This window comes from Eucyclogobius newberryi, unplaced genomic scaffold (genome assembly GCF_026437365.1).
Source record: "Eucyclogobius newberryi isolate DKJ021-1_F unplaced genomic scaffold, fEucNew1.0.hap1 SCAF_19, whole genome shotgun sequence".
Taxonomy (NCBI): Eukaryota; Metazoa; Chordata; class Actinopteri; order Gobiiformes; family Gobiidae; genus Eucyclogobius; species Eucyclogobius newberryi.
This window is the reverse complement of record NW_027315823.1, coordinates 23,988,064-24,012,179: the sequence shown is the minus strand read 5'-3', so window position 1 is coordinate 24,012,179 and position 24,116 is coordinate 23,988,064. Positions and strand designations below refer to the sequence as shown.

At 40.9% G+C, this 24,116-nt stretch overlaps 3 protein-coding genes across 6 annotated transcripts in view; 2 read left to right on the top strand and 1 right to left on the bottom strand.

Annotated features, from left to right (window-relative positions):
- Window positions 1-444: 444 nt before the first annotated feature.
- On the bottom strand, window positions 445-4,358 carry LOC140366209 (MICOS complex subunit MIC10-like). The gene is made up of 4 exons (XM_072452879.1): window positions 4,250-4,358; window positions 1,583-1,630; window positions 674-783; window positions 445-578 (listed from the first exon to the last, which is right to left on the bottom strand). Exons 1-4 carry the CDS (start codon window positions 4,308-4,310, stop codon window positions 570-572), a joined length of 228 nt encoding a protein of 75 aa, XP_072308980.1. The 5' UTR covers window positions 4,311-4,358; the 3' UTR covers window positions 445-569.
- A 1,128-nt stretch (window positions 4,359-5,486) lies between these two features.
- On the top strand, window positions 5,487-14,013 carry capzb (capping actin protein of muscle Z-line subunit beta). Of its 2 annotated transcripts, XM_072452266.1 has the most exons (10): window positions 5,487-5,715; window positions 7,688-7,777; window positions 8,876-8,997; window positions 9,772-9,885; window positions 9,963-10,104; window positions 11,257-11,373; window positions 11,446-11,511; window positions 11,616-11,692; window positions 11,888-11,989; window positions 13,185-14,013. In XM_072452266.1, the coding sequence occupies exons 1-9, from the start codon at window positions 5,713-5,715 to the stop codon at window positions 11,979-11,981; spliced, it is 825 nt and encodes a 274-aa protein (XP_072308367.1). In that variant the 5' UTR covers window positions 5,487-5,712; the 3' UTR covers window positions 11,982-11,989; window positions 13,185-14,013. The 2 variants fall into 2 exon arrangements, with proteins under 2 accessions (XP_072308367.1, XP_072308368.1); XM_072452267.1 differs by lacking the exon at window positions 11,888-11,989.
- A 2,022-nt stretch (window positions 14,014-16,035) lies between these two features.
- The window catches only part of celsr2 (cadherin, EGF LAG seven-pass G-type receptor 2), an 84,032-nt gene continuing 75,951 nt past the window's right edge, over window positions 16,036-24,116 (top strand). For all 3 annotated transcript variants that reach the window (XM_072452257.1, XM_072452256.1, XM_072452255.1), the window contains exon 1: window positions 16,036-19,840. In XM_072452257.1, the coding sequence (XP_072308358.1) occupies window positions 16,300-19,840 (3,541 nt within the window). In that variant the 5' untranslated portion in view covers window positions 16,036-16,299. The remainder of the gene's footprint in view (window positions 19,841-24,116) is intronic.

Here is a 24,116-nt window from a genome sequence, read left to right as displayed (position 1 = left end):
GTATGACTTTCACTTTGCGACTTCAAACTAAAACAAGCTGTCCTCTTTCAAACATATCCCCGGGACCTGGCATTGCCTTCTGTTGCCGCATGTTTACAAGTATTACAACAAACAAAGTATGTAAAAAAAAAAAAAGAAAAGAAGAAGACAAAAAAAAAAAGTCTCAAAAGAGCGAAAGAAAACATTGAAAGTGGAGTCATTCTTTGCCAATGATATTAACCTTGACTCAATTTGATTTTTTTTTGTTTCCTCTCACTTCAACCTTCGCCTCCTCCCTCTTTACAACAGGGCTGCAGATGATAAAGCTGGCCCTCGTTCTGACACAGCAGGAGCTTTGGGTCTCCGAGCTCATTAACACACCAAATTACCCCCGCTTTCCCAAACCGCCTTCTTTCTTTTCAAACAAGCGCACAAGACGAGAGAGAGAAAGAGACAGAGTTCCATCAACTTCTTTTATTAAATATATGTACAATGCCCTTCTTTTCTGGCCCCACACGAGCCGCTATTGGACATTCGCTTCACGGCAAAAGCGAGCAGCAGCAACGACGGAACAAGGAGCAAGTGCCGAGTTACTGGTCCTAAAAAAACAACAAAAAAACACAGAGAATCACATGATGAGCAACAGGATCGGGCGCCCCGGAACACGCCGCACATTTCACCCCTCGCCGCTCACCTTCAGCGCGGCGCCGTGGACCAGGTGGAGGGCCCTGAAGTCACGCTGGCAGTTTGCGTAGCCCATGCCAAGCCCCATTCCTGAGCCGAGTGCAGTGGGCCATGTGCGTCCTGTAGGAAAAAACAGGCTTTTACTGTTACTGTTCAGAAGTGTGAACAGAAGTGACCTGGATTTAAAGTTACACAACGTACGGGAGCTGGGCGGCGTGGCGAGAATGATCTTCAAATTGACTAATCACAATTGTCAATGCGATTTTAATTTCGTCTTTTGAAAAATGTGATAAAATAATTTCCGGAAAATGTATAAAAAATATACAAAAATAGACCTTAAATGTGTGAATTTTGCTCCGAGCCACGTGTTTTTTAACTGTAGACGTCTCGATTTATAAGTCCAGAGCCAATCATTGAGCATCTAAAGCTATTAAAACCTTGATTTGATTAAAATATGATCAAATGCACAGCCCAATCTCTACAGTTCAAGCAAAAAGCATAAGTAAAAAAACATTTGCTGACTGGACTTACTTTAATTCATTAATTTAACCAACTGACCATTGCTAAATTGGCACAAATTGCACTTTATGGTTGTGTGTTTTAACTTCTTGGCGATCACCATTTACAACGATACTTTGGCTTGGGAACATACATGCTTTCTTAAAAAACAGTTAGAGCGTTCCTTAAACTTCAGGCTTAGAGTTTTGTCACAATCTCCCGAAACCTTGAGTGAAACCGTTTATTTCATTGTTTGTCTTGTACATTTACTCTCTTTGTTTCCGCGTCGTTTCTTTGTGCACACAGCAGCGGGATTATATCCAGTTTAAGGGAGCAGCTAAATGTATTTTTGACTCAAATTACCTTTAATATTACAATAATGCCAATAGATTAATGGTTTCAGTGCAACAGGAGAACTCACGCTTAAAGAAGAGGGCAGAGAACATAAATCCAACACCAAGGCCAATCACTGTGAATGAAAGAAAAAACTTTTACAAATTGTACAAAGGCAAGAACACAGTCATATAAATCAGGGGTTCACAAACTATTCAGGCCGGGTCCCCCAACATAACCGTACAATTGACTCAGGACCCCCACAGTAAACGGAAATAGACGTCTGTAACAAGTTGTAAAAGGTTTTAAAATGATATTTATATTATATTTGTATTTGTTTTAGCGTGTTTTTGAGAAATTTGGTCAAATACTGTTTTCAATGTAAAAAAACAGATTTAATACAGTGTCATAATTAATCAAAATAACAGCCCCCCGCTCCTGCTTCACGACCCACACTTTGGGAATCACTGATATAAAGTTTTATATTCAACGCCCTCCCTGAATTTATCAATTTATCAGTTTTATTTCACGAAGCTGGTCACATAGTTGAGGAATGGTGATGTATTAGACAATAAGAACGGGAAAATAAAATAGGACTTTCAGTATATGCACAGTAATTGTGAATAATCATGCAATTTTGTGTTTTCATGCATCTTCTCGTGATAATTGTAAGAATAATTGGATATGGTGGCGTCCCTAACTGTGACCTCTGGTGGCTGCAGTAGTATTTACTTGTCCATGTACATTTGGGGGCGCCTGTGAGGTAAAGTCCAACTTTGAGGAGGTCTTGTTCTGGTCGGGTCCGTCAGAAGGAATGTGTTTGTGTGCTTGGACTGTACCTCGCTGCAGGCCACGCCCAACAGCAGCAACCGGTCGCTCACCAAAACACACACACAAAAAGCAGCCATTTGGGCCCCTCCGACTCTTAATTGGATTCAGGGAGCTATGCAGCATGACCGTTTTGCCCGAACCAGAACCTGCAGACTGCTCTACATTACACAAATTACAAATGCCAACAATTCCGCAGAGGATCATCCAAAAATCCTTACGATCAGAGAAAAGAATTGTCATTTCCTTCAGCCAAAAAATACTTTGTTCAAACCCCTCCATCTCCCCGTCTTGAGCCAGAAATATCATTAGGATTCAACCACATTTTCCACATAACAACGATCTAGTTTTTTCCCCCTTTATTTTTTGGTCAAGCAAATACTTTTGCTGCTGCATAACTAAATAATGAATATAATATATAATGTAATATAATATATTTATTATAGCTGGGTTGAAATAATAGATTTTCCGATTTTTAATCGATTCGCATATTAATGACCGATTATCGATTCGTACGTCCAAAGATTGATCGATTTTTTTAAAAACATTTTTTTTAATTAAAATTCTTTTCTACATTTCCCTCAGTGAACTTCAATCTACCTTCAGGAAAGATAATTCAGGACTCCTGGATTATCTTTCTTGAAGGTAGATTGACCCTTAACCTTTTCATCAGTCTTCCATCAGTAACTACCAATACTTGTAAGATTTGCTGTTTAATATTGATATAATACTAGTTTTAATATGTTGCTTCTCTACACAGTCATGAAGCGAAGGAAACGGTTCAAATACATTTTTCATTTTTAATAACATTAACCCCCGGATCGAATCGAAATCGGATCGAATCGGAAATCAGATCGAAATCGGAGCGAATCGGATGGGATCTGAGAAATCGGAAAAAAAAGATTTTGAAACGTAAAAATCGGAATCGAATCGATTCTTGAAATTTGAATCGAAACCCAGCTCTAATATTTATAAATAATATTGTTTTATTATTTTATTTTTTAAGATTTTGTAGTCGGGAGGACATGCAGTAAATTGTCAGAGAAGGGAATCGAGCACACGACAGACTGACACACGTGTGCTGAGTCTTAACCACAACACCTTTTTTTAATGAAAAAACAAAAACTGAAATACATTGTTTGTAATCAATATTCCAAGAGTGAATTATCTGCACTGGATAAATGTACAGTTAAATCATATGTTGTGTGACATTTCTGATGGACATGATATTGTATAAATAGCTTCATCTGCAGGGTAGAAATGATATAGCCCTACATATCCAGATATTCATCTTATTGTACATCACCCACACAATAAGTCACTTAAAACAGGACCAAAATAAAAGTACCAGGATCAGCAGGCATTTAACTTAAACAGTCCCTCCATCAGGCTTCCGTGATGGCGCAGTGGTTAGAGCACAATTCACCAACCCATCAGTCAGACAATCGATCTACGCTTGGCCCATGTTCTGTAGTTTTGTCCTCAGGAAAGACATTTCACCCACCTTGCCTAGTCTGAATGTTGTGTGTGGTGAGTGTATGTGGTCAGAGCGCGTTTTATTTACACGTGTTTTATTATGACTGTATATTATGTAGATTATGATTCACTTGCAAAAACACAGCATACTTTTAGAGGAATTAAATCCAGCTGTTAAATATTTTTGCTTTAATTAGCCTGATTAGGTATTGTTGGTTTTCTACAACTCTGATGCAAGTCTTTATTTAATATTGTCGTCTTTCAGAAGGAAAAGATCTGTACTGAAGCTTTGATGTGGATATATAACATTGCAGCGCTTTGACCTCAGAACATAAACAGTCTAGCTCCGTCAACAACACGTTTGTCTTCACATGAAACTTAACCAAACAACCCTGTTTCTAACTAACACCTGCTAAACATTATATCAAAAAAGAATACAAGGAAACAAAACCTGTTTTAACACCGGTGTCCGCCAGACAGCGATCCCACTTTCTACCGTACTCCTCTGCCATGTTTCTGGATAAAGTGTCGCGAGATTTCACAGAAGTCTCGCAGTGTAACGTGTGTCAGATGATCATAACAGTGTAGTACACTGGATTCCTCACTGATTACATTCCGGACTGTAAATGATAGTAACCGGTACTCATTGTCATAGGCTACTAAATGGCGATTCTTTCCAGTAAAATAAAGTAGAGAACTGACTTTTTCTTTGAAAAATATGAACAAAACAAAACAAAACAATTTGCTATAGAATCTCTACTGTACACAATATTTACTTTATGTTTATTTTCATATTTTTACTCAATGATGTATTAAAATGCCAAGGACCTAATCTAGATTTTTGTTACAAACAATAAACGCAGTCCAGTTCAAATATGATAAAACACCACAGGCCAACTGCACAAAAGTTTTAGACACTTGCCAAGTTGCCTTCCTGCCATTCATCAAAGAGGCAAATCTCAGCATCTTTCTGAACCTCTGAAGTTCATGGTGCTCTTCTCTGTTCCCTCTGCTCATTTTCGGCACCACTCCTCCCTTTCCATACTTGGCAATGCATTTCTTGCCTCGTCGCGATTGGTTGTTGCAGAGAAGCGCAGTCTAACCCGGAAATGTAAAGCCCACGTTATAACGAGATCTGTGACCGACTGATATATTTGGCAGCAGGGGGCGTGGTTCTGCTGACAAACTCTATATTTTTTGTCCTGTTATTTATTATATAGAGCCGACACTATTGACCTGGCAGGGCATAATAGGCCTACGTTATTTAATAGGCTTAAAGCCTAACCCACAGGTTTAGGCTTTAAGGTTCCTGATTTCCAAAGTGTGAGAGGAGGAAGTAAATTTAAATAACGTACCCATCTCTCTCAAACCCTTTGGCACATCACTAGTATGACCAGTGTCTTGTAATGACTCAGATGGCTCTTTTTTTTCTTTTTTTACCAGTTTGCAAAGCATAAAATGATTGATTTTCGATTCGAGTTTTGTCACAAGATTCTGCGTTTACACATTTATGATGAAAAAGTTGGATACTTCCTCTTTTAGTGTGTAATATTTTTTCTCTTTTTTGTTATTAATGTTTTTAAAATATGTTAATATGTACAATGTCACAGGTCACCACATGTATCAGTGCAGCAGCGCCCCCACAGGCGCAGATCTCACGGGGTGCAGATCTGGTTGTGACACTGGCTGTGTTTTGTGACTCCAGACCAGCCTGCTTCCTGTAGCTGGTTGAGGAAGTGGATTCCGCTGACAGGGTTGGGCACAGTGAGGGACAGGCGAATAAAACATCTAAACGGGGCAATTAAAACAAGCCTTCGCGGAGTATCCCGTGCAGCCGCTGCAGAGTTTAGGATCCGTGTCATCGGTGAACCCGTGCTTCCTCCGCCGCAGAGACAGCCTCAGTCCGCCGCAGACATGGTAAGGGCCGCAGCCGACAGACGCCAGGGTTTGGTGGGGCTCCAGGCTAATGCTATCAAGGCTAAGGCTAATTTTGGCTAAGCAGCGGAGTGGTAACCCGAGAAGCCGAAAGTCAGCAGCAGGTTACCCAAGTATGTGCATTACCCACACGTACCCCTCACGCGCTCTGCAGAAGTGCTGCACGATGCACTCTTTATGCTCTTTGTGCTCTAAATCTAATGCTAGTTAGCCAAACGCTAGCGGCTAGCAGGCTAGTTACTCATTAGACACAAAGTTGCCCCAGGATGTGTTGGATTTGACTCAGATTTATTAGGCATATTGATGATGTGTTCTTATATAACACACACTCACTCATTTATGGTCCCCTGCACCTTCTCGCGCCCAGAGGCCAAAATAACCCGCCCCGGTGCCAAGATCTAAATAAAGACTGCCTGCTTACTCCAAGTCCTACACTAGTCAAGTTGTCATTCCTGATGTTTTCTGGGTTTGTGTAGGAAACGGTTGTCTTGATCTAATTTCCTCTTTCTCTGTCTTGCTTCTTCTGACCCAGTTATTGCTGAACATAGTCTCTGAACACTGTTTATAAACTCTTGAAGCAGTTCCCAGCTGGCTCTGGTGGAGCAGCTGGTTTGTATCCAGAGTCTCCTTGTCTTCTCATCCACACCTCATCCATCGTGGCTCAAGCTGGACTCTCCGCTGGGCTCTGCTGACCCCGGGACTTGTTAGTCCGAGTCAGTGTTTACATGGAGACGGGAGCACCACTAAACACTGTCTGGTGTTTGGGGTAGCACGTTGATTCATCAGCTGTTTAAGATCTCTCCCAGGCAGCCAATGAAATGTCTAAAGAAAACAGGAAACTACCTCAGGGATGTTGCCAAAAAGTCTGTGATGCTGAGGCTTTGATCTCCTATTCCATTTAGCCGTGGTCTCTTTCTAGGGTCACTCACATCTACACACCTAACCTTGTCACTTACATCAGGAATCACAATGTAATAGTATGTACACATCTCATTGGACCACTGTTTTTGTGTAATCTGTTTCTAGAAACAAGTCAAACTCTATATTGTTCTCTCACATCAAACGTTTGCTTGGATTTGACTTCTAAAACAATGTTTATACATTTTCTTTTTTAACATTTCTCCTGAAAACTCTTGTTTTCCCTATTGCCTGATGTACCCCACCATTATTGGAAACCCAAGTGTACTTTCTGAGATTTCGTGTTGAGACTGGTCTGGCCCTTTGCTGATGTCCTGCTGCTCAGTGAAAAGTGACGCCCAGAGGGAACACCAATATTTGCGGTCCTCCATTTTCAGTTTCTCCCATTGCCTTTAGTAACAATATACAATGACTGAGGTTCATACAGTGTCAGATGTGGTTTGTTAAATGTGAAACTTGCTCAAGCTTAACATTAAAGCAATCATTCTGGTAAATATGAACAAAAAGTGTGGTTTCAGGAGATACCCTTCACTCAAATGCTTTAATTTTAAATTCATTTTTTCAAGGAATCCACTCGGTTAATTGCTTGGTCTACATTGAAGCGTTCAACATTCCTGATTGAAACTGAGGCTTTCTGCAAGAGCTTGTCACAAAGACGATTAACAAACCTATTATATTATATATACTGTTCTGTATTACAGCTAGAGTAATCATAGATGAAGTGAATGTAAACACTTTGTATTTATTTTATTAGCACAGACTTCTTTTAACTTAAAATAAATAAAAACAGTTTCATACCACTGCACAGTTTAAAGGTGGTGGTCCCACATTCACAGTGAAGTCAGGTTTTCTCACTGCTCACATGACACATCATGAGTATTGAAGTTAAAAGCCGTACATACATCTGCCCCAGACTGAATGGACTGGTGTTACACATTCAGACGCTCATCTGAAAGAGCTGGTTGCTTGTGAGCTGTATGACATGTCCGTCTTAAAGGTGTAGATTTATGTTGATTTTGTGTTTGTTGTGTTTCAGACTGAATCACAGCTGGACTGTGCCCTGGACCTAATGAGGCGTCTGCCACCACAGCAGATCGAGAAGAACCTCAGTGACCTCATTGACCTAGTGAGTGTTGGACACAACATTACTCTGACTTCACTATTCTCTTCTCACTTTTTCTAAATATATTAAGTAAAAATGTGAAATTGTCAAATCTCCATAAAGAACTGAATTCCTGGGGTCATTTTGACTAAATACTATTAAACACACGTCTATGGGGCAAAACACAGATCTATAAAACATTCCACTGGTCCAGAACAAAACTCCCATCATTCATCAAACTATTCTAATGTGAAGCCATGTTGAGTGCTGTTTGGAGTGAATCCACTGCTCTGTGGCTGCTCGGACCCCTGCCTCCTCAGCTTCCGCTTTCCTGGGGCACAGAGTCTTCATTTATTAGCAGACATTATCACATCTGCCAATTACTTTCACAGCTTAAACACTTTGGAGCTTTTTTTAGAACCTGATACATTCTTTTCCGCACCCGTTTCCCACTGGTTTGGTCCTTCATCTCAGTCATTTCACTCTGGGGAAGTTAACAAATATTTTTCAGGTTTGCTGTTTTAGGATATTTCCAGAAAAAGACAATGTTACATTTTTATTCAAAACTAAGATTAGATTGAATAACTGTAATTGTACCTCTAAGAATATATGTAAATATAAATACCTACATAATAACCATGGCCAGTTGGCCACACAATACAGTGTGTTCTGGATTCTGTCTTAAACTTCTCCTTTTTGTTATCATGCACACTTTTATCATGACACCTTTTTTCAGAATCAGTGAACAGAATTCACAAACTCACTTTGTGAAACTTGCTTTTGCATTAAGGTGCAACATACAACAATTAATAATAATGGTAGCAAAATACATCAAAAAGGCCTTGCATAAAATGTAGAATTTATAAATAATATAGATAAAATAGGTTGGTCTGAATATATACACATTCAACTGTTACATTGATCTCTTTGTAACATTGTTCACTGGTTTACACACAATTCACCGGTTACATTCAGATAACATCCTGATATGATCACATGGCACAACCGGTTTGTCTGGTCTGTTCTGTGAGGGGCATTACCAACATGTAGTCTATGAATTGAAAGTTGATCATTTAATCTAAAGTTATACTTGTGTAACTTTTCCACTCTCGTTTTCACCAGGTGCCCCCTCTGTGTGAGGATCTGCTCTCCTCTGTGGACCAGCCCCTGAAGATAGCCAGAGATAAACACGTGGGGAAGGACTATCTTCTGTGTGATTACAATCGAGATGGCGACTCCTACAGGTAGAGAATGATTGCATTAATTTCAACCCATTTCAAACACTGCAGGATATGTACTTTTAAAAATGTAGTTCAAGGTTGTTGTTTTTAAAGGACACATATTATGCAAATTTGAACCATGCTGTAACATTGTTTGCTCTCAAACAAAAACATACCTGGAGTAGCATTTTGCTTCATTCACGCTAGTTTAATGAATCCTGGTTTGAAAAAGACCCCTCTCCTCCGACCATCAAAAACTCTGTTCCTCGATAACGTGACGTTTTCTCGTTCTGTGACGTGGCTCTGAAAATCTTCTCTGCTGTTTTTTAAGTACATAAATCATCACCAGACTGTGAATTTCTCTGATCACAATCCATACAACTGCGACCCAGAAGTGAGAGGCCTGTTGAAACATGAGTTGGAATGTTTATCTTAAACTGTGTAATTCCCTCTGCAGCCAGTAGATGGTGCCAAAACTCAGCTAGTCCCAGGGTAACAAAATTGATCAAATTGCAATTTTATTTGTTATTAAATTGTATTTATTTATTTTGTTCTGAAATATGAGATGCCAAACTAAAGGTACTCAAGAGCATAGTTAAAGACTAATAACAATACAAATAATGCACAATGTGTCCTTTAAATTGGTGTGTATTGCTGTATTTGCTGTGTATTCATTTTCTTCACCGATTAAACTTCTCTAAATTAAGTTAAAAGTGTATTTTTTCTCTTGCCAACTCAAATAACTCCAATGCTAATAATTCTATATTAGCCATCTAAATGTGTTGTGTTGCCCGTTAGATCCCCCTGGAGTAATAAGTATGACCCTCCCATTGAGGATGGTGCAATGCCGTCGGCTCGTCTGAGGAAACTGGAGGTAGAGGCCAACAACGCCTTCGACCAGTACAGAGATCTGTGAGTGCGCCGCAGTGCGATATCTTTTGTCAATGACACGTTACACAGTTTAAAGTTGTACCTTTGTGTTGTTCTAGGTACTTTGAGGGTGGTGTGTCTTCTGTGTACCTCTGGGATTTGGAGCATGGTTTTGCTGGCGTCATTCTCATCAAGAAGGCAGGCGACGGCTCAAAGAAGATCAAAGGGTGCTGGGACTCCATCCATGTGGTGGAGGTGCAGGTGGGAGTGCTCTGCTAACAAAACTTTGTTTTAAAATGATCTCGGCAAGCTTTGGATATTTCCTCAGCTTGGTAAGATCATTCCTTCCTCTCACCGTCTTTGGCAACTCTAAATTGGCCCTAGTGTATGATTGTGAGAGTAAATGTTTGTCTGTGTGTCTACGTCTCTGTGTTGACTCTGTGATGAGCTAATGAGATAACAGAACACGACATGACCAGACAGCGAAAATCAAAATAAGAACACGAGTAGACTAAACATCAATAGCAACAAAATCATGGCACATTTAAATTAAAAGTCTAAAGTCTGTCACATTTGTCCCATTTCAATTATTGTTTTTTGGTCTGATGTCTGTTACCATGTCAGTCCAGTCCTTGATCGTCGGCGCAGTTTGTGTCATCTATTTTTTCGTGATGCCTTTTTTCCTGCCGCCAAAACTATGTTCCAAAGATGTCCATTTATTGTATCCATGGCAGAAGATTTGAGGCCCAAATACATAGTTCTTAAATTGAGGGGGGTGGGTGCGGTTTTTATTCTCATTATTTTCTGTTTGTGGAGGGTTTGCCATTCTCCTTATTGACCTAAGATGACTCCAGATTAATTTGTGTATCCTTCTGAATGGAGTTCTGCACCATAGCACCATAGCAATCTAGACAGGGGGGGATGTACGTCATGACGAATATTTGAATCTGATTGGTCAAAGCGTCACAACAACAGGAACAAATAGAAAAATTAAACTGTTTTTAGATCCAGTCAGAGAAAAGCAGACTTCTTCCTCGTCTTCAAATACACAAAGCACTTCTATTTGCGCGTTTAAAAAAAAACAACAAAGCCAGTAAATCTGCTAAAATAGGCCACATTTGGTTTAGGTTCGTCCTTTTGACTTCCGCCCATACCACAATGCTGTGATTGGTCAGCCATTCAGCGGCTCATACCGAACAGCACAAGTCCGACCAGAGATTATCAAGAATTTGTCAAATAAATCTTGCAAGAATTCATCTCCAAATTATTGCCAAATGTCGACTAATATGTTTAGTAATCGATGTATGTATAGTAAGTAGATCTGGATTTTAGTTGAATGATAAATGAAATTCTGCACCAGGGCCTTAGTTTATTTACTTTATTATGAATGTATTTTCTTGAATATGTGTGCAGGAGAAGTCTAGCGGCCGTACTGCGCATTACAAACTCACTTCTACCGTCATGCTCTGGCTTCAGACAACCAAGGCCACCTCTGGCACCATGAATCTGGGTGGCAGCCTCACACGACAGGTCAAGACTTGTGTCATTACAACTACAATCAAACTTGTGACTGTCTTTTAAACGTTAGTGCTTTGGTTACAGATGGAAAAAGATGAAACGGTTGGAGAATCCTCACCTCACATTGCTAACATCGGCCGCCTTGTTGAAGTCAGTATTTTGCTCACATAAAACAGTTTTTATTCCTTATTAAATTGTCAAATTTTTCATGCTTTCTTGTGATTAGATACACAACTATCTCTGTTTGATTTCAGGACATGGAGAATAAGATCCGCTCTACACTGAATGAAATCTACTTTGGGAAGACCAAAGACATTGTCAATGGCCTAAGGTACAGTCCGTGGTGCTCTTTCAAACGTCTGATACTTCTCTGAAAAACCATTTACAGTCACTTCACCGCAACCTTCACTCTTTGAAATGTTCCACCTCCAAAACCTTTCATACAACCTCACATTTTCCTTGGTCCCGTCTCACTTCTTCTATTTTATCCTTGTCTTTCCTCTGATCCTCATTTTCACCGCTCCAGATCTATTGAGTCTTTGCCCGATAACCAAAAGTACAGGCAGCTCCAGAAGGAGCTGTCACAGGTCCTCACCCAACGTCAGATCTTCATTGACTAGGTTCAGAGGTACAGCCGCTATGGAAAGTCTCAGGACATGTGTGTGTGTGAAAAAATATTACTTCTACATTACTAAACCCTCCCGTTTTAGTAATTCATTAATACAAAACATTTAAATTGCGTGAACTTGCATGGGTCTGATTTCAGAACAAATACTCAACAATTAACTTTTATAAAGATTACAATTTCTTTCTCAACTATGAACGTCTAGGTCACAGTATTGATTTTGATTAATAACAAACATAAATCACTTTTTATGTCCATGCAAATGGGTTTTTGTTATAACCATATTAACAGTTACATTGCATGTGTCTAGCTTTTAGTTTTAATTTAAAAGAATGGTCTTTTTATTTTTGCAGACATTTGCATGATGTTTCACCTACAGTAAACGGTTTGAGTTGTTTTAGGTGCAATTTCAGAATTCTCTATATACAGTGGATATAAAAAGTCTACATACCTTTGTTAAAGTCCAAGGTTTTGTGATTTAAAAACAAATGTGATCAAGATAAATAATTTCAGAACCCTTTCCACCTTTAATGTGATCTATAACCTGTATGATTCAGTAAAAAAAAAAAAAAAAAAAAAAATTGTTGATGGGGGAGTATAAACCTAAATCTTTTAAAATTGTTATAAAGATGATTTTATAATTTGTATATAAAAGTTGTTATGAATTAGAATACTTTTTCTACACAAATATTAGGCATTTAGGCCAGTCACAGAGACACCACATGTGTGATGTATTGATACAACAACATGTTTTAAGGATAATATTGACTTTGCTTTATGTCAGTGACACAACTTTTAAAGCTTGATTATCCCTAAAAACTCTTTTCTAAATTTTAAATGTTAAAAAACAACAACCATGCAGTAATGAAACTGTATGTAGTTAATATCTTAAGAGTCTTTAGAGTTACTTATCTGACCCTCTAAAGCGCAAATCTGATCTTTCTACCACAAAAAGAACTAATTTTCCTTGATATATATTTGTGCTGATGAATTGCTACTGTAATAATCACGAGGCCTGGCGTTGTTGTCTTTGATGCACGAAATGAAAATGTTTTTATTAATTTTCTGGTTTCCATCCAAGCCCTGTGCACAGTGCATTCCACCCTGAGCTCTCCAACTGTTGTGGTGTTTTCCCGATGATAGTTTTTAAGGCTTGTATTTATGCCTGTATGTAATCCCTCTCCTCTCTGTCCCTCAGGAGCGTTATACCTCTGGCCGATAAGCCAATGCAGGCATCACTGAGGAACGACCTGATGGAGGCACTCAGGCAAAGGCAGCAGCCGTAGAAGAAACCCCTCTTTTCTGTTTTGTTCTTCGTCTGTTCCTCTCTCGTTCAGCCAATGTTTCTGTTCGTCATCGCCCTCCATGTCCGTTTCAGTGCTGCACTCTTCATTTATTTGTGGGGAAAAAAAAGGAGAAAATGCTTAGCTTTTATTTGTTTTTTGTTTAATTTGTTGCCATGAAGCCATTCACTCACAAACTCGCTTGCCTGTCTGCATCTCCTCTGTAATCTGAATATTAAGATAGTATTACAACGGTTCATGAAAATCTTTGCAGCGTAAGAGGTCACTGTAGTTATAATCCCTAATAGTGGATTTGGACACAAACTGCTCTGTTGGCAGTGGATCTGTTTTTGTCATACACATCAACTTAATTTCCTGCACCTTTTTTGCCTAAAGCCCCCTCTAATATATTTGTATAATATCTTAATATGTCAGTGTATCTTTCTTTCATCTGAAAAGGGTGCAGGCGTCATCACATGTGGCTGCAGTGCTCTCCCATGAGCTCAGCTGTTGTATTGTCTCCCGTCACTGTAAAATAGTCAGTTCTCCTCCGGTTCGGCTCATCCAGATCCTCTCATCACTAATGTCTTTATTGGGGGTCACTGTTTGTCTTTATGTCTCAATGGAAACCTTTGTTTCCATTTTGGAGGGGAATCTTTTGTTGAATTTTTGTTTTTATTTTGTAAAGCTTATAATTGATATTGTATTAGAGCCTCCAGCAACAATAAAAACTGTAAAAAGCTACTTCTTTATGGTTTGATTTATTGAGAATGTGGGAGTGTTTTTGTGCATAGACCTTAATAAATACCCGTAAGTAAATATAGCAATACTTTTCATTTCTTGGTAATTTCTTGGTTGCCTTTTATAATGATAACCACTGGCTCACGTCCATTGCATTGTAATAATAAGGATATTACTATTAGCCGTCCGCAGAGCTGCAGCAATTTAGTGCTGACCGGTTTGTACTTACAATACAATACATACAAGTACCTGGGTGTTCATCTGAACCACAAACTGGACTGGACTCATAACACAGACCCACTGTACAGGAAGAGCCAGAGTCGGCTCTACCTCCTGAGGAGACTCATCAGGTCTTTTGGAGTAACATGGCCACTCCTGAAGACCTTCTACGACTCTGTGGTGGCATCAGCCCTCCTGTACGATGTGGTCTGCGGGAGAGGAAGAAGCTGGACAAAGTCATCAAGAAGTCCAGATCCGTCCTGGGCTGCACTCTGGACTCGGTGCAGGAGGTGGGGGACAGAAGGGTCCTGGCTAGATTCACATCTATGCTGGACCATGAGTCTCACTCATGTCTCACCCTCTGCAGGTCACTCGGTCCTGATCCACCCTCGCTGTGTGAAGGAGAGGTTTCGCAGGTCTTTCCTTCTGCTGCTGTCAGACTTTACAGCAAACACTGTTAGCCCTGAACACGTGTATACTGTCATACTACTCATACCCATGTGCAATACTGACATAATCATGTGCAATACTGTCACATTCATGCGCAATAATGTCATATTCATGTGCAATACTCATATGCAATAATGTCATATTCATATGCATATAACTGCTGTAAATAAGAGTTTACTTTTGCCAATATTATTATTGTTATTTTTTTCTTATGCTATTTTATTTTTACTATTTCTTTCTATTCCTTATTAAGAATATGAGAGGTTCTGTCTTTAAGAGTTTTGTTTATAAGAGTTTTTCTATTAAGAGTGTTTTTTTAAGGCTTCCCATAAGTTATCTGTTATTTTACTCCTATTGCTACTTACGTTGCAACACCGAAATTTCCCCATTGTGTGGACAAATAAAGGCTTATCTTATCTTACATTTTGGCCATATTTGAAGCATATTACTGTATGCATTTTTTTGTAGAAAACCTATTGACTGCAAGATTTTCTCCCAGTTTTCACACGATGTTAAGCTTGTTTTGCAAGTTTTGCCAAGGACGATCCTCGGAAAGACTGAAAAACGAAAGGGTTTGGAGCGTCTGTAGGCTTTGTCATAGTCCAGCCCACAAGGCAAAAGAATTGTAAAATGCTTAACATTTTCCATGAATTTAAACAATTTCAAGAAACAGCTGCATAACTGAATACAACTATGTAGTCTTAAAGACTTGTTGAATTAATTATCTTGCCCCAATTAATCATTAGTTATGTTTTTAGGGTTAGGTCGGTCTGATGTGTAGCAAATGTTTGACCACAAGGGGGCAGTAGTGCCACACCGAACATTACAGTATCAATTTATTCTGGAAAAAAGATCAAACTAATTTAGGGCCCAACTATAGATATACCTAAATATGAATACACTGTCATGTCGTATACAGGCCTATGATGTGTGACAAGTTCACATTTCAAACGGAAATGCCCAAATAAACAGGATAAAGAGGTCACTCACTGAATCTATTAAATGTGATGGTCTTTAAGGGTTCAGTGGCAAACCCCTTGTGCACAACATGTAAACATATTTTTCTTTTTGATTAATGTTTTGCGCTGGTGAGAGGCATTCCACAGTAATTTCCCATGGTTCATGATGAAATAATAAGCCTAAAACAGTGAATGTCTAATGAATAGGCTGATCTGTGATGCCTCGTTTTGTGTGCTGATAATAAATGAAGCTTTCAGGAAGTGAGCATTTATCTCTCCTTGTGACAGCGGCCCCTGACAGGGTCGTTTCCCCCCCTGCTCTTCTCGGACACTGCCTTGAGCGCTCTTTCTCCCGCTTGGCACAGGTTTATGCAAATGAGGCGCCGCGAGGCTTAGGGGCCGCGCGAGTAGGAGCCATTTTTTGTCATTCAGCGGTGTTGAGCGGACGCAGCGGAGCTCTGTCGGCAATTGCAGTGTTCAGTGAGAGTGTGTGGACGTATCGAGTGAGGTTCCTGTGAGAAACACGTCCTAAAGAGCGGGCATAAGTGCGCCCCTGCCAAAGCATGGATACTAAGCAGCAGAGGAGAACTTACAGGCGGAAAGTTTAACCCGGAGGATCAGCAACAGAGGTTTCCAAAGTGGACTCATAGTGAGGAGCGAGATGCACTTCTTTAAATGGGATTTGTTGTTGTTTTTTCTTTGCTGCAAAGTAGTTCCAGTGGTGCGCTGCTTCACCGTTCACCTCAGCGAGGATGCGGGGCCAAGGACAGCGGTGGCCGGTGTGGAGCAGGACGCGCGCTGCGCCTTGGATCAAGTGCTCGCTCCCAAATTCACTGAGCGCTTTTTGGACACGGACTCATTGCGGGGTGTTGTGTTCACTACGGACTTTATAAAGTGCTCTTGGCTGCGCTCCAACCCGTTTACAGTGTACACAGTGGCTGACTGCGCGGACTCTTCCTCCGGCTACAGGCATCTAGTGACCAGCCAGTGGGATGTGTATGTTCACGGCAGGAACTGTTCAAATAAACGCACCAAACCTCAATGGGACATGGAGGTTCTCAGTTTGTTCACAGGCCACAGACAACACCACACCGAGTGCCATCAGGCGGACTCTGCTCTGTTCCCTGTGGGGGGTCTTGTGCCGGGACCCCTCCACAGATGCAGAGTGACCAACACCAGGGACTTTTACTTGTCTGAGGGGAACTTGTTTGTGTCTGAGACTCTGTGCTGGCTTCAGGACTCTCTGTTTGAATTAGATCTGCTCTGTGACAGTCAGAATAATGTTAAAGTTAGTCCTGTGTCCATCCACTGGCGCGTGGGGCAGGGCCCCTTCAGACAGGAGCATCTGGCCCGGTTGTTAGAGAAGGCCGCTTGGTCTGATTCAGGGATAGTGAGCAGCAGAGGGAGGAGGAGGAGAAGCATCAACAGCAGCCCCCAGTTCCAGCCCCCAATGTACCAAGTGTCTGTGTCCGAGAACAAGCCGGCCAGGACTCCTGTGGTGGTTTTGAAAGCTGTGGACATGGATGAGGGGGAGGCAGGGCGCTTGGAGTACTTTATTGAGGCTCTCTTTGATAGTCGCTCGAATAACCTGTTTGCTGTTGACCAGGCCTCTGGGGCTGTGTCCACTGTAGACGTGTTGGACAGAGAGACAAAGGACACTCATGTGTTTCGTGTAACTGCAGTGGACCACGGTACGCCACGCCGCACAGCTATGGCCACTTTGACCATCACTGTCAGTGACACCAATGACCACAACCCTGTGTTTGAGCAGCTGGACTACAAGGAGAGCATACGGGAGAATCTAGAAATAGGGTATGAAGTTTTAACTGTGAGAGCTACAGACGGTGATGCACCAGTAAATGGTAACATCCTGTATCACATTATCAACAGCAATGGCACTAGTGATGTGTTTGAGATCGACTCCAGGTCTGGTGTGATCCGCACCAAAGGCTCTGTGGACCGAGAGGAGGTAGACTCGTATTTGCTCATAGTAGAGGCTAATGACCAGGGTCGTGACCCCGGGCCCCGCAGTGCCACTGCCACAGTGCACATTGTGGTGGAGGATGACAATGACAATGCCCCACAATTCAGTGAGAAGCGCTATGTGGTGCAGGTGCCAGAGGACATGAACCCCAACACCGAGATTCTGCAGGTCACAGCCACCGACCAAGACCGTGGCAGCAACGCCATGGTGCACTTCAGTATCATGAGCGGAAACACCAGAGGCCAGTTCTACATCGACGCTCAGACCGGCAAAATGGACCTGGTTAGCCACTTGGACTACGAAGCCAATAAGGAATACACTCTCAGAATCAGGGCTCAGGACGGAGGCCGGCCTCCTCTGTCCAACATCAGTGGGCTGGTGACTGTTCAAGTGTTAGATGTGAATGATAATGCACCTATCTTTGTCAGTACCCCCTTCCAGGCCACCGTACTGGAGAACGTGCCACTGGGATACTCCATCATACACATTCAGGCTGTGGATGCAGATTCTGGGAACAACTCCAGGCTTGAGTACCGTCTCACTGAGACAACGCCAAACTTCCCCTTCAGCATCAACAACAGCACTGGCTGGATCATGGTGGCGGCTGAGCTGGACAGAGAAAGTGTTGACTTTTATAATTTTGGAGTGGAGGCCCGGGACCAGGGTTTTCCTGTCATGTCTTCCTCTGCCAGCATCAGCATGACCATTCTAGATGTGAATGACAATAACCCAGAGTTTACACAGAAAGCCTATTACATGAGGCTGAATGAGGACGCAGCCGTTGGGACCAGTGTAGTGACAGTGTCAGCTGTGGATCAGGACATCAATAGTGTAGTAACGTATCAGATATCCAGCGGAAACACCCGGAACAGGTTCTCCATCACCAGTCAGAGTGGAGGAGGGCTCATCACTCTGGCCCTCCCTCTAGATTACAAATTGGAGCGGCAGTACATGCTCACTGTCACAGCTAGTGATGGAACACGCTTCGACACGGCCAAAGTGTTTGTGAACGTCACAGATGCCAACACTCACAGACCCGTGTTTCAGAGCTCACACTACACTGTCAACATCAACGAGGACCGGCCCGTGGGCACTACAGTAGTGGTCATCAGTGCCACAGACGATGACACTGGAGAAAACGCTCGCATCACTTACTTCATGGATGACAGCATCCCTCAGTTTGACATTGACCAAGACACAGGCGCTGTGACCACTCAGATGGAGCTGGACTATGAAGACCAGGTCTCATACACTCTGGCCATCACAGCTCGAGACAATGGCATCCCACAGAAATCTGACACCACATACCTGGAGATTCTGGTGAATGATGTGAATGATAACGCTCCCCGCTTCCTCAGAGACCACTACGTGGGCTCTGTGATGGAGGATGTGCCACTGTACACAAGTGTGGTCCAGGTGTCGGCCACAGACCGCGACTCAGGGCTGAACGGTCGAGTCTTCTACACTTTCCAGGGAGGAGACGATGGTGATGGAGACTTTATAATTGAATCCACTTCAGGCACTGTCCGCTCTCTGCGCAGGCTGGACAGAGAGAATGTACCAGTTTACAGCCTGCAGGCCTATGCTGTGGATAAAGGACATCCAGCTTTAAGAACGGCCATAAACATCCAAGTAACAATCTTAGATGTGAATGACAACCCCCCTGTGTTTGAGAAAGATGAGTTTGACATTTTTGTGGAGGAAAATTGCCCTATAGGTGTGGTAGTGGCACATGTGTCAGCCACTGACCCAGACGAGGGGAGCAATGCACAGATCATGTATCAGATAGTGGAGGGGAACATCCCTGAGGTTTTCCAGCTGGATATATTCTCTGGTGAACTAACTGCATTAATAGACCTGGATTATGAGGCCAGAAATGAGTACATCATTGTTGTCCAGGCCACCTCTGCGCCTCTGGTCAGTCGTGCCACTGTCCACATCAAACTTGTGGACAAAAATGACAACATCCCAGTTCTGAAAAACTTTCAGATCATCTTTAACAATTATGTCACCGACAAATCGAGCAGCTTTCCCACGGGAGTGATTGGCCGCATTCCCGCTTACGACCCTGACGTGTCTGACCAGCTCCTGTACAAGTTTGACACTGGGAACGAGTTGAATTTAGTGCTGCTAAACCACACAACAGGGGAGATCCAGCTGAGCCCCGCGCTGGACAACAACCGCCCCCTGGAGGCGTCCATGAGGATCTCTGTGACCGGTGAGTGTATCTACATGATTATTACAGCTTGTTACTAATAGGGTCAACACGCTCCTCTCTTACTGTCGTGTCTATTGTACAATTACTTTTCCACTTCACTTCCCTGGATAATGTAGCAGTGAAAACTCCAATATGTGTCTAGCTTCACAAAGTCATTTCTCCCTTATAGTTATTCATGAGCTTGGCATACAGCGGAGTCTATCATGGTGTCTAGCTCAATCAAAAAGGTAATTTGTTCTGCGTAGTCAGACTCTGTAATGTTGCCGTACCCGTAATTAGTGAAGTAAATTGTACACACACAAGTCTGATTCAGCCCGGCCTATTGTGGAGAGTTAAATAAGCGTTGGTCTGTGCATGTGTGCTTCCTGTTGCCTCCACACACCAGTGAGCAGGCTGATCCCATCATCGCCCCGCTCCCCCTGCCCGCCACATACAATGAAAGGCCTAATTCAATTACAGCTTGTTTTTACAGTCACAAGTGAGTCTGCATTGTCGCTGTCTTATCGGATAGTCGTGTAATCTGAAGGGTTGCAACGTGTTGGCCGGTGTTGAATGGAGAAGCTGTGGTGCAGGTGCCGTTGTTGGTACATATCGTTCATGTTTATTATATAAAAACAAGTTAAAAGACAGCGCCTAACTGCTTCCTTAATTAACTGCTGTTTTTTTAATTTGAGTAAGAGTTTTATTAGTACAAAAAAAATCGTAGAATCGATATTAAAATTAGTAACAAAACTAGATACTCATTTGAGGAAGTATCGTTAGAAAGAAAATCATAAAAACAAGACAAAATTTGACCTTTTGTGAACAGTCTTAAAATGATTTTGAGCGTAGTATAAGATCACAATGTTTAGTAAAGAAAGTAATATTAATTTGTGTTGTGTAATTTGTGTAATCCCTCATTCGTTGCTGCATTGATTCGTGGAAGTATTATGATGGAAAACACTGTTTCACAGTTCTGCATATTTATTTAATCTTATGACAATCTTGGTTTTGGACCAGTTTGGTATATCTTGCTTCATTTCTGTAAAATTCTACCTGGGAAAACTTCAACACATCACATTCAACACAGCCTTTGTCATTCTGTCTATCCAAGCCCTCTGCCAGGCTTAAATTACTCCTTGTGATTCCCAGCACCTTTAATTCAACATTCCGGCACAAATTACAGTTTTATTGCTCTTAAAATGTGACTCGACTTGCTGAGTGCATGTCGTCACTGCTCTCTGCTGGAGTTTTTGATGCAGTGTGATTTGCTGTAATTTTGCTCCATCTTTGACCTTGGCACCGCCTCAGTGGGAGCAGTGGGGACTAGGGATCTTAATAAGAATTCAAGGTTAGAAGACAGACAAAGGCTATGGAATTAGTAGTAACTATTGGAAGTTTAGGACTACATTGATTGGACTAAATTACATAGTGGAGGTGATTGACAGTTTTAAGTGCGTTCCCGTTTGCTGACGTGGAAAAGCTGGTCCTATTAAGCTGGCCTGGGCAGTCCTCATGGTCGATTGAGTTGTGGTTTATCCCTGGCAAAGAACAATAGTGAACAGTCGATTAGGGCTTAGCTCATCCCGGGACGGACAGAGCGGGAGATAACAGCTGGGGCTCCTCCGTGGACCAATTAGAGGCAGAGTCTCCCCGCGCGTCCTGCACCTGCTCGGGTGTATATATGTCAGCACCCCTGCAGGACACACCACGGTGACGGAGGAGACTGAAGGAGGAGTGGGGGAGGGTCCGGGTTAAAGACTGGTCTTATTAAGTTAAGCACAACTACATGAGTCACTAAAGTAGAGCAATACTCACATAACTGTACCGGTAATTGAGTAGATATTTTGGTAACTTTTTTGAGTGTTTTTAAATGTTTACTAATACATGTAATTAGGTATAGTTTTACCATGTAATTGTATTTAGTAACATTTAGGTATGTCAAAATTCAAATGCTAGTGTAATGATAATTGTGAGAATAAATATGGCATGTAACAATTATTTGCAATTATTAATCAGAACAACAAAAACTTCCAACATTTTCTTAACATCTTGTTGTCTTAACACATTACCTACTGCTCTTCAATTTGTGATCTGCTTTGTGAAATCAAATTGATGATTGATTTAACATAAACACCAAGATGAAAAAAGCACTTTACATTTTGTTCTTTTTTGAGGAAAGGTTGAGCAGAAAGCATTTCATTTTGCTTTTAATTTAACTACATTTAAAAAAAAAACTTTTCTACAAATTGAATAAAAATGGCACAATTAAAAAATAATAATATATTAAATAATAATAATTATTATTAAAAAATAATAATCGTGACAGTTATGAAGCATAATTAAGTCTTTTTAGTTCAATCTTTCATCCAAAAAAATAGACCTAAATGTAAATCTGTCTGTCTTGTCATGTTTAATTTAATTTTGTCTTTCAGAAAGTACATTTTCATAAAACCGGTCACAAACTTGACAAAGACATGTCAGACCACGGAATAAAAATTAAAGATTTCATTTTTGTATGGTTACTGTCTCAAAAATCACAAACAATCGTTAAATCATGATATTTTTTCTCACAATAATCATAACACTCAAATTTTACATCGTGTCATCCCTAACTCTGAGTGGTACTGGTACTTTTTTTATTGAGTACTTACTTGCTTTACTTAAGTACAGATATGGTTAGGGTTAGGGTTGAGTAAAGAAATTGAGTACATTTTTATCCATGTAATTGTACTTTTACTTACGTACAAATAGTCAGTTCTCTTTCCACCCCTGGTGAAAGAGGTGGGAAATATATCAAAAGGTACATGAAGTTTCACATCAAAATGAACCACAAAAGTGCAGGAATATGACTTTTAAACCTTTGTTTGGGAGATTATACGGGGCATTTCTGTCTCCTTTTGAGTTCGTTTGGAATACTTTTAGTTACACACAACACACTTCATATTCTACTTTTGCAGATCTCCAAAACAACAACTGCAATAAAATCTTAAAATGTAAAATCAAAATGGTGATCTGGCTGTGATCAAATTGTGATATACATTTTTGTGGCAAATCGCCCAACCCAAGTGATAAGAAATATGTCACTTACTTATTATATTAACAATGTGGTGCTAAAACACGATTCTAGCTGTCGTTATTTTGTTCACCTGTTGCAAAAGTCGACACAGAGGATGAAAAGCAAGAAAGTGCCCTGGGTTCATTAAAGCAAATTGATAAAAGTGGCCCTCTGAAACATCTTGCTGGTAGGACTGTGACTCTCAATTATTTTAGTTGTTGAGTATTTTTTTGATTAGTCTACTAGTCAAGTGATTTTTCTTTTGTACAGTGAGACATTAAATACATTATCAACCAAATAAAGGAGAGAGAGAGAGAATATTTATGAATAATATAAGTGCAATGTTGAAAATCATAAGATATTGTTCATTCTTTTTTGACATTTTGATTTGTTAATGCCACTGTCTTTGTTATAGAAGGTCTACTTGTATGTGTATTGGAGTTTGTGTAGTCCAGATGACGATTACAACTGTCAGAAACAATCCGATTGTGATTATATTCATGATTAGTTTGCTGTCTAAAGCCCAAATGATGTGCCTGTTCACTGGCGGTCTTCTAAAGGCTTGTTAGTATCACAAACCTTTATTGTTTGGATGCATGAATCTTGTCAAATCCAAGTAAAATGATGCGTTGATTCTCTGTTTAAGGAAAATGTAATGGTACAGTCGGTAAATGGGAGCTAAAGAGGAGGGCACAGGGTTGGACTTCTTTAGAAGATCTGACCCCAATTTCCAAAGGCTCCTTCCTCCAGGGACCTCCCAAGTCCTCACCATTATCTTGGTTTTTATGCTGCAGTTTAAGAGGCCCCTTATATGGACCATTTTTGACGTGGGCCATTGTATACGGCCTGGCTGTGATTAACAGCGTTTCTGAGCACGCCTCTCCGCTGTGCGATGAGTGAGATGAGACAATGTACTGGCCACACTTTGATCCAGCTCCAAGGATTTTCTGTGCAATTTACTCAACATTTAAGAAGTAACACGAACAGGGTTAAATGACCCGATTGAGGGAGACGATTCAGGGTGTTTTACATGATTTCTTAGCTTATATGATATATTTGATTTGCATTATCATGTGATTGAGTCCTACAAATAGGAAGCTGGTGTACACTTACAAATAGTCTAGTTAAATAGAAACTGGTGTGTCACGGAGTTCAAAACCTAACTGGAATGAAGAACGCTAACTCTTTGTCAAATGGGCTGGACAAAAATCTAAAATCAATGTAAACTAGTCCTACTAC

What these genes read in the sequence shown, in the direction of transcription:
- LOC140366209 (XM_072452879.1), bottom strand. Translation starts at nt 4,310, where the DNA reads ATGGCAGAGGAGTACGGTAGAAAGTGGGATCGCTGTCTGGCGGACACC. An exon ending in GGACACCGGTGTTAAAACAG is followed by an intron (nt 1,631 to 4,249) that starts GTTTTGTTTCCT and finishes TTTCATTCACAG; the next exon opens with TGATTGGCCTTGGTGTTGGA. An exon ending in CTCTGCCCTCTTCTTTAAGC is followed by an intron (nt 784 to 1,582) that starts GTGAGTTCTCCT and finishes TTTTTCCTACAG; the next exon opens with GACGCACATGGCCCACTGCA.
- capzb (XM_072452266.1), top strand. An exon ending in CGAGATGGCGACTCCTACAG is followed by an intron (nt 8,998 to 9,771) that starts GTAGAGAATGAT and finishes GTTGCCCGTTAG; the next exon opens with ATCCCCCTGGAGTAATAAGT. An exon ending in ACATCGGCCGCCTTGTTGAA is followed by an intron (nt 11,512 to 11,615) that starts GTCAGTATTTTG and finishes GTTTGATTTCAG; the next exon opens with GACATGGAGAATAAGATCCG.